This window comes from Eschrichtius robustus, chromosome 20 (genome assembly GCF_028021215.1).
Source record: "Eschrichtius robustus isolate mEscRob2 chromosome 20, mEscRob2.pri, whole genome shotgun sequence".
NCBI lineage: Eukaryota > Metazoa > Chordata > Mammalia > Artiodactyla > Eschrichtiidae > Eschrichtius > Eschrichtius robustus.
Genome location: NC_090843.1, coordinates 48,442,202 through 48,457,899, shown reverse-complemented (window position 1 = coordinate 48,457,899; position 15,698 = coordinate 48,442,202). Strand labels below are relative to the sequence as shown.

The 15,698-nt window shown below is 39.3% G+C and overlaps 1 protein-coding gene across 1 annotated transcript in view; it reads right to left on the bottom strand.

The window, feature by feature from the left end:
* The window catches only part of MYO1D (myosin ID), a 348,817-nt gene that overhangs the window by 203,648 nt on the left and 129,471 nt on the right, over positions 1 to 15,698 (bottom strand). Inside the window, exons 13-14 of the mRNA XM_068530137.1 lie at positions 13,536 to 13,610; positions 7,914 to 8,046 (exon numbers count right to left, since the gene is read on the bottom strand). Coding sequence (XP_068386238.1) covers positions 7,914 to 8,046; positions 13,536 to 13,610 — 208 coding nt within the window. The remainder of the gene's footprint in view (positions 1 to 7,913; positions 8,047 to 13,535; positions 13,611 to 15,698) is intronic.

The following is a 15,698-nucleotide window of genomic DNA, read 5'->3' as shown; positions in this document are numbered from 1 at the left end:
ATAGAATTCTGTTTACCTTTTGCCCACAGTAATCAATCAAAAACGTTAGGAAGCAAAGAAAAAGAAATATAGAAGAGACGAACAGAAAGCACTGATGAGATGGTTGATTTAAATACAACATACGGTAGCTACGTTAAGAGTAAATGAACTGGGCTTCCCTGGTGGCACAGTGGTTAAGAATCCACCTGCCAACGCAGGGGACACGGGTTCAAGCCCTGGTCTGGGAAGATCCCACATGCGCGGAGCAACTAAGCCTGTGTGCCACAACTACTGAGCCTGCGCTCTAGAGCCTGCGAGCCACAACAACTGCAGCCCGCACGCCTAGAGTCCATGCTCCGCAACAAGAGAAGCCACCGCAATGAGAAGCCCGTGCACCACAACAAAGAGTAGCCCCTGCTCACCACAACTCGAGAAAGCCTGCACACAGCAACGAAGACCCAATGCAGCCAAAAATAAATAAAATAAACTTATTAAAAAAAAAGAATAAATGAACTAAGTGATTTATTTGAAAGACAAAGATGGTCAGAAGGGATAAAAAACAAAACTAACTATATGCTATTTATGAGGGACAAACTTGAAACATAAGGATATGGAAAGGTTGAAAGTAAAAGGGTGGAAAAGGATAGACCATGCAAGCCCTGGCCAAAAGAAAAGCTGCTTTTAACTTTTTTATTCATGCAAAGCTGACTTTAAGGCAAAAAGCAATATAAAGACATTTCATAGTGATAAATGACTCAAACACTAGGGAGATATAACAGTTCTAATTTGAATAAGCCTAATAAATTCTCAAAATATTTAAAGCAAAAATGGAAGGTACAACAAGAAGTAGACAAGTTCAGAATCAAAGTAGGTTTTATCACACATTTCAGCACTGACAAAACAAAGTAATTAGTAAGAATGCAGAAACACTGGACAATAATAATATGACTAGCAAACTAATGGATGTGTGTAGAATATTAAATGCAAATAATTTTAACACATAAAGAAAACTTCACAAATTTCTAAGGACTGAAATCACACAGAGTCTATCCTCTGATCAAATGAGATTAAGCTAGAAATCAAGAGCAAGAAGATAATTAGAAAATCTTATAAGGCTGGAAATTAAGAAATATACTTCTAAATTACCCTCAGGTCTAAAAGAAAATTACAGTATGAATTAGAAAATATTTTGAACTCAATAATTTATGCAATCATGTGGGCAAAGCAATCTTAGTGTAAGGTATCATTTGAGTAGTATAAGTAACTTTACTAAACAGAACCCAGTTGAATGGAATTTTACCAGTATTGACTGATTATGCACAGGAAGTGGTAACACTGGAATAGACACTTCATGACCAGCTAAGGGGTGGGGGAATGCCCTTTCATCCTGGTTAGTAACATAAAAACCTTCAGATAAGGAAGCTAGTGGAAATACTTTCTCTATATTTAATCAGAATTCTGTTTCAATTTATAAACGCCGCCTCCTCTCTCCTTTGTAAATATCCAGATTGACTCAACCTAAGAAATCCTAAATTTGACAAATTCTAAGTGTCTTATTAAAGTTAAATTCCCAAAGTTGATAGTGATCTTATTATCTTGCGCTTTCAAACCTATTTCTCCCTATATTTTTGTGAAAAACATCCTTTGCCAAAGTACACCAATCAGTATATGTATTAGGCAGAAGATACCTGATTTAGATAGATATTCATCTATTGATATTTAACATGTGTTGAACAGTATAAATAGAGTCAAAGGCAAATTCAAGTTCATTTAATAATTTACTGACCGTCTGTTCAGAGTGCTTTTTTTTTTTTTTTAAATATTGCTGGAGTGCATGATTGCCAGCCTGTGACTTTTTTAAAAAATTATTTATTTATTTGTTTGTTTGTTTGTTTGTTTGGCTGTGTTGGGTCTTCGTTTCTGTGCGAGGGCTTTCTCTAGTTGCAGCAGGTGGGGGCCACTCTTCATCGCAGTGCGCGGGCCTCTCACTATTGCGGCCTCTCTTGTTGCGGAGCACAGGCTCCAGACGCGCAGGCTCAGTAGTTGTGGCTCACGGGCCTAGTTGCTCTGCGGCATGTGGGATCTTCCCAGACCAGGGCTCGAACCCGTGTCCCCTGCATTGGCAGGCAGATTCTCAACCACTGTGCCACCACGGAAGCCCTGATATATCTTTTTAAATGTAAACTTTCAACTTTTCTGTTATGATTAGATGTCATTAATAAGTGGCAATATATCTGTATTCTTCTTCTTTAATCTGATTTGATAATTTTTCTCCATTTATATTCACTGTAATTACTAATATATTTGGATTTATTTCTACCATCTTTATTTGTCCCAGCTTTCCTATGTTATTTTGTCTCCTCTTTCCTATGTTTTTTAGGACTAATGATTTTTTTTTCTCATTCTGGCTTCCCCCACCCCCAACCACTAGTTTGGAAGTTATAAACTCTTTTCTATTCTTTCAATGACTGCACTAGAAAATTTTATATGTATTTATCTCATGAGAGTTATAAGCTAACCAATACTTTTATCCTTTTCCTGAACAACCAAGGACCTTAAACAGTTGAATTATAATCACCCACCCTTCCAATTTATATGCTATTGTTGTTGTGCTATTTAGCTCTACCCTGTATTTTTAATCCAATAAAATATTATTTTACAGAGTCAGCTTAGTTATATGCACCCACATATTTACCAATTTCTTTGCTCTTCATTTTGCATTTCAGATTTTCATTCAGTAATCAGACATCATCCTATCTGACATATATCTTTTAGAATTTCCTTTACTGTGGTTCTAACTCTCTATTTTTATTTTTCAGAAAGATTCTTTGTTGTGTCTCTGTTCTTGAAAAATATAAATTCTCTTGGTATAGAATTCTGGTTTAGTTATTTTCTCTCTTCAAAGCTAATCTGCTTTTAAGGTATTTTCTTCATCTTTGGTATTCTGGGGTTTCACTAGGTGCTTGGGAGCAGATTGCTTTTAATTTTTCCAGCTCAGGATACACTGGACTTCCTGACCCTGTAGAGTGGTGTCTTTCATCATTCTTGAAATTCTTTTTTCTTTTCCTTCTATCGTTCTGCCCATTCTCTCCTCTCCTTCTTTGACTCTGGTTAGATGCATGTTAGACCATTTCATTTTATCTTCCATGTCTCTTAATGTATCTTTTATAGTTTTAATTTCTTGGTCTCTTTAAGTGGGATTCTGGATAATTTCTTCAATTGTTTCTTTCATTTCCCTATTCTCTCTTCAGCTTTGTCTAAACTGATGTTAAACCTATCCACTGAGTTTTAATTATTAGTTTTTATTTCTATCAATTGCCTAGTTACCTGCTCTCAATTACTAGTTCTCATATTTTTAGGCCTTTCATTTCTTGAAACATATTAAACATTTTTATAGTCTGTTTCTGATAATCCAGTATAAGACATTTTCATGAGTCTGTTGTTTAGTCTGACTCTCCCTGTGTCCTGTCTTGCTTCTTTATGTGTGTGGAGATCTTTTACTATGAACTCCTTATTTTCCTTAGAACTCCATCTGTGGAAGTTCTTTAAGGTCTGGAATGAAGGTGGTTCCCTCACCTTGCTTCCATCAGATGCCTGGGGGCAATACCAGACCTGAATTGACCAGGCTTGAGCCTTTTCAGGCCACCCAGGTAGCATGAATTTGGACTGCAAATCTCACAAAAGCTGGCTTACAATTATAAATTCTCAAGGGATGGTCACCCACCCTGCTTGGCTCAGTGCCAAGGACCAAGACAGGCAGTTTTCCTTTCAGATAATGAGGGGTTATTTCTAGCTCATTCTAGAGGTAGCTCTCTGAGGAGGCAGCCCTCTGGAGACCTACCATTGTGTGTGTGCATGTGTTTGTGTGTGTACATATGTGTGAGTATGCATGTGGTTTGTGATCCCTTGTTAGTCACCCTACTCTGGGCAGGCCCTGGGCTTCCCTCCAAGGACCAGCCTTGGATACCTATACTCAAAGTCACCCACTTCAACAGATGCTGACAGGGTGAAAGCAGCTCTGGTGCTCTAGTTATTTTTCCCTTCATTCAGTTAATTTCTGCCTTCACTCAGCACCAGGCCTGCCTATTCTTTGCTTTCTTGTTAGTTCATGACCGTATTCAGGAAGTTGGTTTTTATAATTTACCAATTTTTGGTTGCTCTCAGTTGGTTTTAGGGGGTGCTTTGTTCACCCTGTTGCCAGAAAATGCATTATTTACACGTATTTTAAAAATCTTCATGTTTATGTTCCTAGGTGAAAATCATCTCTAATTTCATTTTTTCACATTAACCTCGTACTAAGGTAATACTAAGCTCATAAAATGAATTGGGTAGTGGCCTCTCTTCTTCCCATCCTCCAAAACAGTGTATGTATGATAGGAATTACTGGCTCCTTGAAGGGTTTGTAAAACTTATCTGTAAAACCAGCTGGGCCTGAAGTTCTTGGCAGAATTGGGGGAAGGCAGACTTCTGATTAGTGATTCAGAATCTTTAAGGTTACTGATTTATTCAGGCTTTCTATTTCTTCTTGAGTTAATTTTGATAATATTTTTCTAGAAAACTAATTTTTCAAATTCACTGGCATACAGTTGTTCATAATATTCTGATACTTTAAAAAATCTCTGCAATATATAAAGTTGTATCATTTTTTCATTCTTAACATTATTTTCTCTTTTTAAAATAAGTTTTTTAAAGGTCTATTTGATTAATTTTTTGATTACTTTTAGTTTTTGCTATTTAAAAATTTTCTTAATTTTTTCTTTAGATTTTCTTTGGATTTCCTTTTCTGGCTTCTTGAGTTGAAGTTAACTCATTTACTTTCAGTCTTCCTTGTTTTTTTGTTTTTTTTTAAATAAAGGCATAACAAGTAGACCACTTTAGGATTATTTTTAAGTTCCCAAGCACATTAAAAACAAAAACAAAACTTTTTTAATGCTGATTTTCATTTCATTTGCTGTGAGGATGGAGATGAATCTATATATACAACATTTGTTAAAATAGCTGAGACTTCTTTTGTGATCTAGCACATGGTCAATTCTTGTAAATGTTGCATGTATACCTGAAAGGAATATGTATTTCCTATCCCCTGGGTACAGAGATCTTTTGATCTATTAGATAAAGTTTAAATTTGGCTGCTGCACTCTTACTAAGGTTTTTGCTTGATCTATCAGTTTCTGGTAGAGTTGGTTTAAAATCTCCCTCTAGGATTGTGGACCTGTCAATTTTGCCTTTTACATTTTTTCAGGTTCTGGGTTTTTTTTTTTTTTTTTTTGCTTTATAGAGTTCAAGTACCATCATGGCTGTGCTGTTAGGTAGCTAGTTCAAAATGGCTTTATTGAGTATTTTCATTTTATTATGATTAGTCTCTTTATCTGTAATAATACTTTTTTCCCTTAAATTCTATGTTTTTTCACATTAATATCGCTTTCACCAGGGTTTTTTTTTGGGGTGGGGGCTTGATATATCTTTATCCACCTTTTTGTTCTTAATCTTTCTGCATAGTGTCAACTAGGTAGCTCCTATAGACAACATGGCAAAACCTTGGTGTTACTGCAGATTCAGTTCTAGACCATGGCAATAACATGAATACTGCAACAGGCTAAGTAGCACGAATTTTCTGGTTTACCAGTGCATATAAAAGTTATGTTTACATGACACTATAGTCTATTAAGTGTGCAACAGAATTAAGCCTAAAAAAAAAACAACACCTGAATTAAAAATACTTTATTGCTAAAACACGCTAACCATCACCTAAGCCTTCAGTGAGTCGTAGATCATCAAAGGTCACTGGTCACGGATCACCACAGCAAATATAACAATAATGAAAATGTTTGAAATACTGCAAGAATTACCAAACTGTGACACAGAGATACAACTGAGAAAATGCTGCTGGGAAAATGGTGCTGGTAAACTTACTTGTTGCAGGGTTGCCACAAACCTTCAATGTGTAAAAAATGCACTATCTGTGAATTGCAATAAAACAAGGTATGCCTGTACCTGGATTTTCCACCTATCCAGTCTGTTTAGTCTATTTACATTTATGGTGAGTACCAATTAATTAGATTTATTTCTATCATGTATGTATTTTCTAAATGTAACATTTTTCCTTTGTGTCTGCCCTGCCCACCTTCCTGCCTTCTATTAGACTGATAGGTTGTCTCTATTCTTTTGCTTGTCCCTACTCTCTCCCTCATTCCCCCACCTCTACAAACACACAGACTGGGAGCTGTAGCAGAGACTGCTAGACTCATTGCCTACCTCACACACAGTATTTTTTTTCCTACTTCAAAACAGAAAACTTACTTCTAGCTGGGTGCACTGCTGACCAGAATAAAAAGGCACTTCCCAGCTTCCCTGGCAACTAGGTACAGCAAATGAGATGTAGCTAAAGTGCTATATGAGACTTCCAGTAAGTCTCTTTAAAAGGGAAGAGGCTCCAATTGCCATCTCGGACCAGGAGGAGGGATGCCAAGCACTAGGATGGTAGAGCAGAAAGACAGAAGGAACTTGTCTCTAATAACCTTAGAGCTGCTGTACCAGTGCTGGGATACCTTCTCCTGTACTTCATTTACAGAGAGAGAAATAAATATCTCTCTTGTTTAAGCCACTAATTTGGGGAGGGGGGTTCAGTTGTTTAGTAGCTGAATGCAATTGCCCATAAAGAAATTATAGATGGTTCTAGAATTTTTATTTTAAAAAAACTCACATTTAACTACCAAATTTAGAAAAAAGTGATTCTTTTCTAGTTAATTGAATAAATCGAATATGTTTTATAAACAATATATTTATAATTAATGTATTGTATAAAATACATTTTATAAAATTCTGTGTTCAACTCTGTTTCTTGTGTCCCATGCCTTCCTTCTAGGTTCACTTGCCTTCTTGCTGGATGAGACAGGTTGAAGCTGACATGCAGAGAGAAGCTGAGGGACAAGAGGAGGGGCCCTAAGGGTATTCTAGTCTACCATTCCGTCTCCTTACCCCTCCCTGCCTTTCTGGATTTTTGATTATACAAGCCAACACATTGTGCTTATCTGTTGTCACCTGAGGCCAAAGAATCCTGACGAAAAGAATAGAAAGCTACTGAATAGATGTGTTCTTGTGGCATTTGCCTAATTTATCCACAGGGAAGTAACCAAAAATAATATAGATTTAAATTTTTAGAGAGGAAGTTGATTTAAAAAAAAAAGTGAAAAATGAAGAAGAAAAAATATACTGGAAAAGCATCAGAAGAGAAAGATAAAAATGAAGGCACTAAAAATAATGAGTCCCAGAATGCTGCCTAATTTATCAAACTTGTCAACAGCAGCAGTTAAGAGTAGAAATCTGTTCTTTAAGGGGAAAAAAAATCCCAGACTAAAGTTATCAAACAGTATTAGACCTCAAAGGAACAATAAAAAGCAGAAATAACTGCCAATAATACATCTTTTTAGTTCAACTATTTAAAACAGCCTAAGGACAATACTTAAATACTAAACTTCCTCTTAAACCTCGATCTGGTCATTTTGTCTTCAGATACAACAGAAAGATGGTATGTTACAATTTATTTCAAGATTGTTTTTTTAAGCCAGGCCCTGTCTTCAGCACAGGGCTGAAGTTTATTTTGTCAGGCATATACTATGCCTGTAGTATACTGCTTTTTTTTTTTTTAAAGATCTTACTAAGACTTTCCCATTAATGACTACAGTAGGATAAAAGGCCCAAATTTTAAGAAGAGCATTCCATCTGGGACACAAACAACTGTTTTACCAAGCCATGTTAAAAAACAAACAAACAAAACAGGATTAAGAATTCTATTGTAACACTCACTTTAAATATGTTCTTCAATTTGATTTACTATAATCACTTACAAAGCAAACCACACTTACGTTCTCTATAACATATATCAAGAGGGAATCTATGAAATGAAATGGATATTTAAAAAAGACAGTAATTACCTTTGATGCAAGGTTGTCTACTAAAGCAATCATAGAATTCTTAAATAAGGTGGCGGCAGTCAGAGGTCTCTTGGTCACCTCTGTAATGCTCAGTTTGCCTTCGGGCCACATATTCTTCAGCACAGGATTTGAACTGAGAAGCAAAGAAAGAGTGGTTTGAATGCTACATTCAAATAAGCTGAATATGAATTGCTAAGCAATCCTGTTGAACTGTATCCTGGGAGCCACGATTGCATTGCAGACAGAACTCACAAGCCCTGATTGGAAAAATGATTCCACCCAGAAAATTAGGCTGAGGGTATAATGACAGATACTGCACTACAGAGTGAGAAGATGTGTCCAAACGAGACCACATTCCAAAAATTCTTTAAACTTCTTTAAAGTGACCTCGATGTTATTATTATGCAGGATCCTCAAATGGTTTGCATAGCTCTGATACCATATACCTAAAATAAAATGGTTTTGGTGGTCGTTATAAGAATGAGAACAAACCACTAGTAGGAAAACGATCTTCAATGTCATGGGCAGAAATCATGAAAGAGAAAGCATCTTTTAACTGAAACAAATATTCATTCAGTATAGGTCACAAAAAGCCAAGTCTTTCAAAAAATACAGATAGGAATAGAAAATAACCACTTTTACATTGTCATCTAGTAAATCCCTTTACTGCAGCTGAATTATGAACACATTATAGGTAGCACCGGCGGTTACAGTATTTTATTGATGTGACACTAAGACGGTTGCAATCCGATTCTTAAAGTGTACTTAAGGCCAGTTTTCAGGCTAAAAATGATATACTGTATTCTTTATTCGGCTCAGTGGAGACATTTTTATAAACATGTATGGTGGTCTCAGCTCTGATTTTCTTCCTGTTTCATTTTGGGTGCTTTTGATTTTTTAAAAATTTTTATTGGAGTATAGTTGATTTACAATGTTGTGTTGGGACTGACATATACACACTGCTATATAGAAAATAACTAATAAGGAGCTACTGTATAGCACAGGGAACTCTACTCAATACTCTGTAATGACCTATATGGGAAAAGAATCTAAAAAAGAGTGGATATATGTACATGTGTAACTGATTCACTTTGCTGTACACCTGAAAGAAACGAACACAACATTGGGTGCTTTTGATTTTAAAGTAACTGGAACTTGAAATGTTGCTTGCATCCTGGAAACTTTTCTCTCATCAGATTTTTTTTTTTTTTAATTGGGGATTGAGAATAGAGAAGACCTAACATGGATTTTTTTTTCTTCTAATTGTGTTTACTGCTGCCATCATTTTGCCCACTTTTCTTTTCCTGATATAAAACTGAGAAAATTGAGTTGGTTCCCCGAACACCTAGTAAAATTCTGTACAAAAAGGCTCTAAAAAAATAGCAGCAAACTGCCAGAATGGATGACAAGAGTGAAGAAGATAAACGGTGAGGTGAAGACTGACTGGGTCTGTGAATGAAGGCAGAATAAGAAAAATAGTCCTAACCCTCTCCATCGCCAGCAAGCTGTGCCAACTACCATCAAAAGTGGCTATAAAATAATGCATGATCTGTGGTTCATGGACCCAGTTTTACTACCTTCTAATCCTATTCCACAATTTTCCAATGATACACGTACCAATAAAAATGACCACATAAATGTATATTGCTTTTCCTTAACTTTTCCATTTCAGTCTTTAGCAGAGAGAGAACTTGAGGCAATGGCTTTCAACCTTTAGTGCCCACAATGCCTGGATGCCTTCCTAACACCTCTGGAATAGAATTTCCAGAAACTAGAGCGTGTGCACTTTGAAAATCCTGATGCACATCAAAGACAGAAAATCACTGGCTTTGTCTACACAGTTTCTACCCTCAGTGCCACCTTACTCCCTTTTGGTCTTGTTTCAGACACTACCTTGTAAATGAAGGGAGGGGGGAATGTTGGGAATGAAGGAAATAAGATGTTTATTATTATTACGTTATTAAACAGTAGAACTGATGCATAATGAATCAAAACAGACACATACAATTGTTTTAAAGAAAAAGAACTTTCAGGCCAGTAAGTCAACATAGTTTTCAAACTTATTTAGAAGAAACTTTCCCTTAAAAGGGAAGCTTATTTATCCAGAAACCCAGTACGTGTAACAGATAAGGAGGAACTTAGCTGGCTAACGAGAGTGGTAAAGGGCGATCTGTGCACCTCGCATGCCACCTGCTTGCTCCTTGCCTCCTTCCCTTTATATACACACACACACGCATGTGCCTGCACACATGCATGGACGCTCTACAGAACTAGAGGTCCAGGGATTACTCTTTAAACAGATATAAAGAAAGAAAGGATTGAATTTGGAAAGGTCATTTAGCCATGGAAGCATCGAAAAGGCAAAGGTAGCCCATCTAAACACCATCCAGGAGGATGGTTTTGTTTTTTTTTTTTTAATTTTATTTATTTATTTATTTATTTTCTTATGGCTGTGTTGGGTCTCTGTTTCTGTGTGAGGGCTTTCTCCAGTTGCGGCAAGCGGGGGCCATTCTTCATCGCGGTGCACGGGCCTCTCACTATTGCGGCCACTCTTGTTGCGGAGCACAGGCTCCAGACGCGCAGGCTCAGTAATTGTGGCTCACGGGCCTAGTTGCCCCGTGGCATGTGGGATCTTCCCGGACCAGGGCTCGAACCCGTGTTCCCTGCATTGGCAGGCAGATTCTCAACCACTGCGCCACCAGGGAAGCCCCGGGGAGGATGGTTTTAACCAAAATCATTTCAAGACTTTCCATCCCACTGGCAAGGCCTTTCCTATTACGGAGATATATACAACAAGTTGCAATGATCAGACTTTTAATGTTTTTATACCTTTGGCAAGACCATCCCTGTTGTGAAATGGATTCATCTCAGACTGATGCCCTTAATTGTTGGATTTATCTAAGTTCCTTTGTTCTGATTCCAGGCTTACCAAGCAACTAAGCATTCTATAGGTGATATTTTTCATGGGCAATTAACAGAGTTCTATTTGACTTCCCAGGCAGGTTTTCCAATGGGGAAGAAGAGCCGTTATCCCCATGCAAGTGTTCCATACCATGAGACCGTTAGATTGCCCGCTGGAAATAACTCTGCTCGCTGGTCTGTTTCTGCATCGGTCCTGCGAGCTGGGGGTTACGTGAATCCACCACTAGAAGGTGCAGCTGTTCTCTGTGAGCTGAACCTCTGGGCTGTGATAATTCAAGAAGGTAACGAATGTCACCCTGTGCAGCCTCCCGGTACACAGCCTGGCTGCCTTCCCCGGGCAACACACCCCGACCTTGTCACTGGCCGACTGAGGCCGTTTTTCCGATTTGACTTTTTGACATTTTCTACACACAGAGCAATGCCAGACTCTTTGATTTCTCTCTCAAAATGGGTGCATCTTACCTGATAAACCGAGCACTGGAACTTCTTTCTGAAACTCTCTTCTCCCCAAACCAGCTCTTACATGGGTCCCCTCTGACATTGCCACGTCTCTGTGACTTTCTAGTGATGATGGCTCCATCTCTGCTCTGGGAGGCTTCATCCATCCAGATGAACCATTTTATACCAAGACCTCTTGAAAGAACTGTTGAAACACACTTTCTCCACATTCTCATTTTCTGCATTCTCTCGCGACCGCTTCTGTCAGACATCTGTCTTCACGACTCTACTGAAGCCAGTGTTGTCAGGGTCCCAGTGACCTTCAGGTTTGCAAATCCAATGGTGAATCTTGGTCCTCACAGGACTCTGCTCTTGACAGTGTTTGACACAGTTTATCTTTTTTACTTGACCTGGCCTCCCTGACACCAGATTCCTGGCTTTCTTCCTAACTCACAGGCATGCTCTCAGTTTCCTTTGCTAGTTCCTCTTTCGTTGCTTGACTCGAAACGGTGGAGTATCTCAGGGATTCATCTTTCAACCCCTTCTCTCTTTTATTTTTTATCTCTGCTCACCCTAGACAAACTCACCCAGGACTATGGCTTTAAATAACATCAATAGACTGGTGACCATGAATTTACGTCTCTAGTCTTGCCTTTACTCTGAGCTCTAGATGCACACAAACAATCGCCTATTTGGCATTTTCAACTGGATGCCCAAAACGCACCTCCGACAAAACATATCCGAAACGAAACTCTTGATTTCCCCCCAAAATGAGCGCCTCCTCTTGTCTTTCCCACGATCGAGCATCCCTTCCCCATTGCTCAGGCATCGTCTTTGATTTCTGTTTCTCTCATATCACACATCCTATCCATCAGCAAACCTTGCTGGCTCTACTTTCAAAACATCACCCACTCAGACCACTTTTCATCATCTCTGTAACCACCATCCACGCCTCAGCCTGGATCACTCAACGAGCCTCCTACCTGGTCTCTGCATGTCTACTCTTGCCCTTTACAGTCTGGGTTTTACACAGCGGCTCCGATGATTTCTTTAAAATAGAGATCACATCACATCATCCATTCCAATGGCTTCCCATCATGCTTGGCTCATGGACTCTTCGTGAGCTGGGCCCTGTGGACCTCTCTGCAGTCATTCCCAATCGCTCTCCCCTCCCCTCACTGATTTCAGCCACGCTGGCCTTCCTGCCGTCCTCAACACACCCAAGCTCGTTCCCACCTCAGTGCCTTGGTGAACTAGCCCTTCTCTCTGCCTGAATGCTCTCCCCCTCTCTTCCCCGCCCTGTTCATGGTTCATGCTCTCACTTCACTCAGGTCTCAGCTCAAATGACCCCTCTTTCAAGAAGCCTTTTCCGACCACCCTACCTGTAATGCCTCCCTGGCCCTTCCTGGTCTGTACCCTTCAATCTCTCACCTACTTTACTTTTCTTCACTGCACTTGTTACCACCTGAAAGTTCGTTGTTTTACTGTTTATTAACTGTCATCTCCACTAGAATAAAAGACCTCAGGAGGGCAGGGGCTTTGCACCCCAAGAGCACAGAAGAACGTGCAGCTCAGAGGTGCTGCATACACCTTGTCTGACCTACTGACCAACGGGCTGAGTAGACTTAATGCGTGAGCGACAACACTTTAATCCAAAAGAAGCAGCTGGCTAGGAAGCTTCTCTTCTTCGTAGGCCTTCTTTCCAAGGTATCCGTACTGGGTGTGAACTTGCTATCCTCTGCCTGGTTTTTATTTCTCCACAGATTTTTCACATTTTCTTGGATTGTGAGAGATTCTGACCACTCAGGATCTATCACCACTGACACCAGAGCCACTCTGATATTAGGGTGGTCCCTTAGCTGGAGACACTGAAAAGACACTACAGTGGGAATCTGAGTATGTAAAGCTTTCGGCTGGGCCAGAGGCTATTTGACAGTCTCCCATGGCCACTGCCCTGGCTGGGGGACTGCTGAGTACACTGGCGGGGGTGCCAGAGGATGGCAGCAATGAACGGAGAAACTGAAGCAACCCAAGGGAAATCAAGGAACATCATATTAGTAACAGGGTTCCTGCCCTAAGTTTACAGATTTTATCATCATAAAGTAATATATTATTTCACTCATTAAGTATGATCAAGCAGAACTAGAAAAATTACCAGAAACTCTTAAAATTGTCACATAAAATAATCATGTGCATATATATTATGTAATATACATGTCAAAGAGCTTAACATAAAGACAAATAATAAAATTTCAATCCTACCTGTTATACATGAGGCGCTTGAAATCTTGAAATAAAGTGTCTTTGTTTTTGTCAATAAAACCGACGACAGAATAGCTAGTTGAGAAAAAAAAAAAAAAGAAAACACATTATTCACCAAGCGAGAGCCACTTCTAAGCTTTTCTAGAAGTCTACAAGCCTTTCCACAGTTAAATTATGCAACCAATCATCTATAAAGCTGATATTGTCCACCCGGTTCTGGGCTAAAGAATAACAAATTCACCTACTGTACAGAGGGGGTGCTGTTTCTATTCCTCAAAAGGAGAGCCAACATCAGTGTCATCATTATGATTAAGATCATCATTCTCTACTGGTTTGTTGCTTACCTCAAGACGATGACTTTTAAAAAGACAGCTGTATTTATCATCCAGCATTCCTAAGATAAAAGCAAAACGGCAACGTACAGGATCTAACAGTCTTATCCGTAGGGAGGTCAAATGACTTGCCTAAGGCTCGCTCACTGCGTTCAGGGTGGGAGAAAAGAATCCAAGAAGAGCTGCAAAGGATGGTAAGATTTGGATAAGCAGAAGAGACAGAGGAAGGCAGATCACACAGGGAAACAGATTAAATGAAAGGGCGGGAGCAGGCACATGCGTGGCGTTCTCAAGAGGAAATGAAAAGGTCAGTGTTCATGGTTTGGAGGAAGGGACGTGAGTAATGTCCTGAAGGCCCAGCTAAGATTGCAGCTGGTGACAAAGGTAGGAATGGGGGTTGCTCTGCTGCAGTGACTGGCATGGCTCTAGAGGGAGAAAACTAGGGGATGAGGGGGGATAACAGGAAGGGAGGGTTCTGCATGATTAAAACAGGCTGAGAGGAGGCTGGGTAAGTAGTAACCCTATAGAGGCAGCTGCTCCTTACAGCTCTCCTTTCTTGCCTGACTGTATTGTCTTCCTTGACAATCGCACCTAACCCTGACCCCTCCACCGATGTTCCAGCCTTACATGTTTAATTCTGCAAGGACGTTCCTTCAGGCTGTGCTGCCCGTGGGCATACTTTAAGGCCGTCAGGTCCAAAATTATTTCCTTGCCTCCTCCAACCTCAGTCTTCTTCCTAATACCTTCAAGTCTCTTCTGACTGAGCCCTTGAAGTCACCTGACTCTTAATCTATCATTAGACCCATACAATTCAAACTTCAAACTCCTTATTTTGGCCTTTAAGACTCATTGTGATTTGATCTCAATCTACTTTTCTAGGCGTTTCTCCTTCTCTATGCCACCAAAGGATACACTCCAGTCAAATGGGTCTAGTTACTACTTCCTAAATATTTTTAGCCTTCTTCCCACTTTTTCCTATAAAAATAATTCCTAGCACCCAAGGACCAGCATCTGCCTTCCTGGGTTTATCACACACAGTTAGAAGTATTATATCATTTGCTTATTCTGAATTCTGGCAACACATTATTACTCATATGGCAATTATTTTCAACCATCTTTTGTTGTATCAGTGTATGTATATAAATGTGTGTATGTGTATATATATATATGGGAGTGTGTGTTAATAAATACATGCACACAACCACATATGTATGTATGTATGCATGGAAGGCTCTTTGTGGGCAGGGAACATACTTTATAAAGTATTGTGCACACAGAAGATACCCAGCAAAAATCTGAAAAAGGGTTGAAGAGCTTAAGACGAGGAGGGGAAGTCTGAGGCATCAAATATTCCGCTATGGGGCCGGCTAGCTTTCTGGACCGCGAGTCTGAAAACCTAGTTATTGTCTCCGCTATTCCGTCAGCTTGCTGTGTGACCTTGGGTAAGAATTTTACACACTCTGCATAAATTTCTTCATGCCCTGCATGTTCTCTAAGGCCTCTGTCCAGCTCTGCAGTTATTGCCAATCTGGGCTGTATAAAAAGTACTCTCTGTAAGTGAGGCCTGGATTTTCAGAGGCAGATATCTGCATGGTACTGGATCTTCCCTCTTCAGTATTCTGGAACCTGGAAATAGCACCAGAAAAAGTGGATAATGGTGCCATCCCAGCACTAACAGCTAGTTTGACAGAGGTGGGGTGTGTGTGATAATTTTGAGCCATATTATTTTATGATTCTAGAGTTTTAATTCACATCAGGAACAGCTATTAAAATTTCCTCAAATGTCTTTTTGGCATTTATAGAGACGATCATTTGCTTTCTGTTGTTGTTT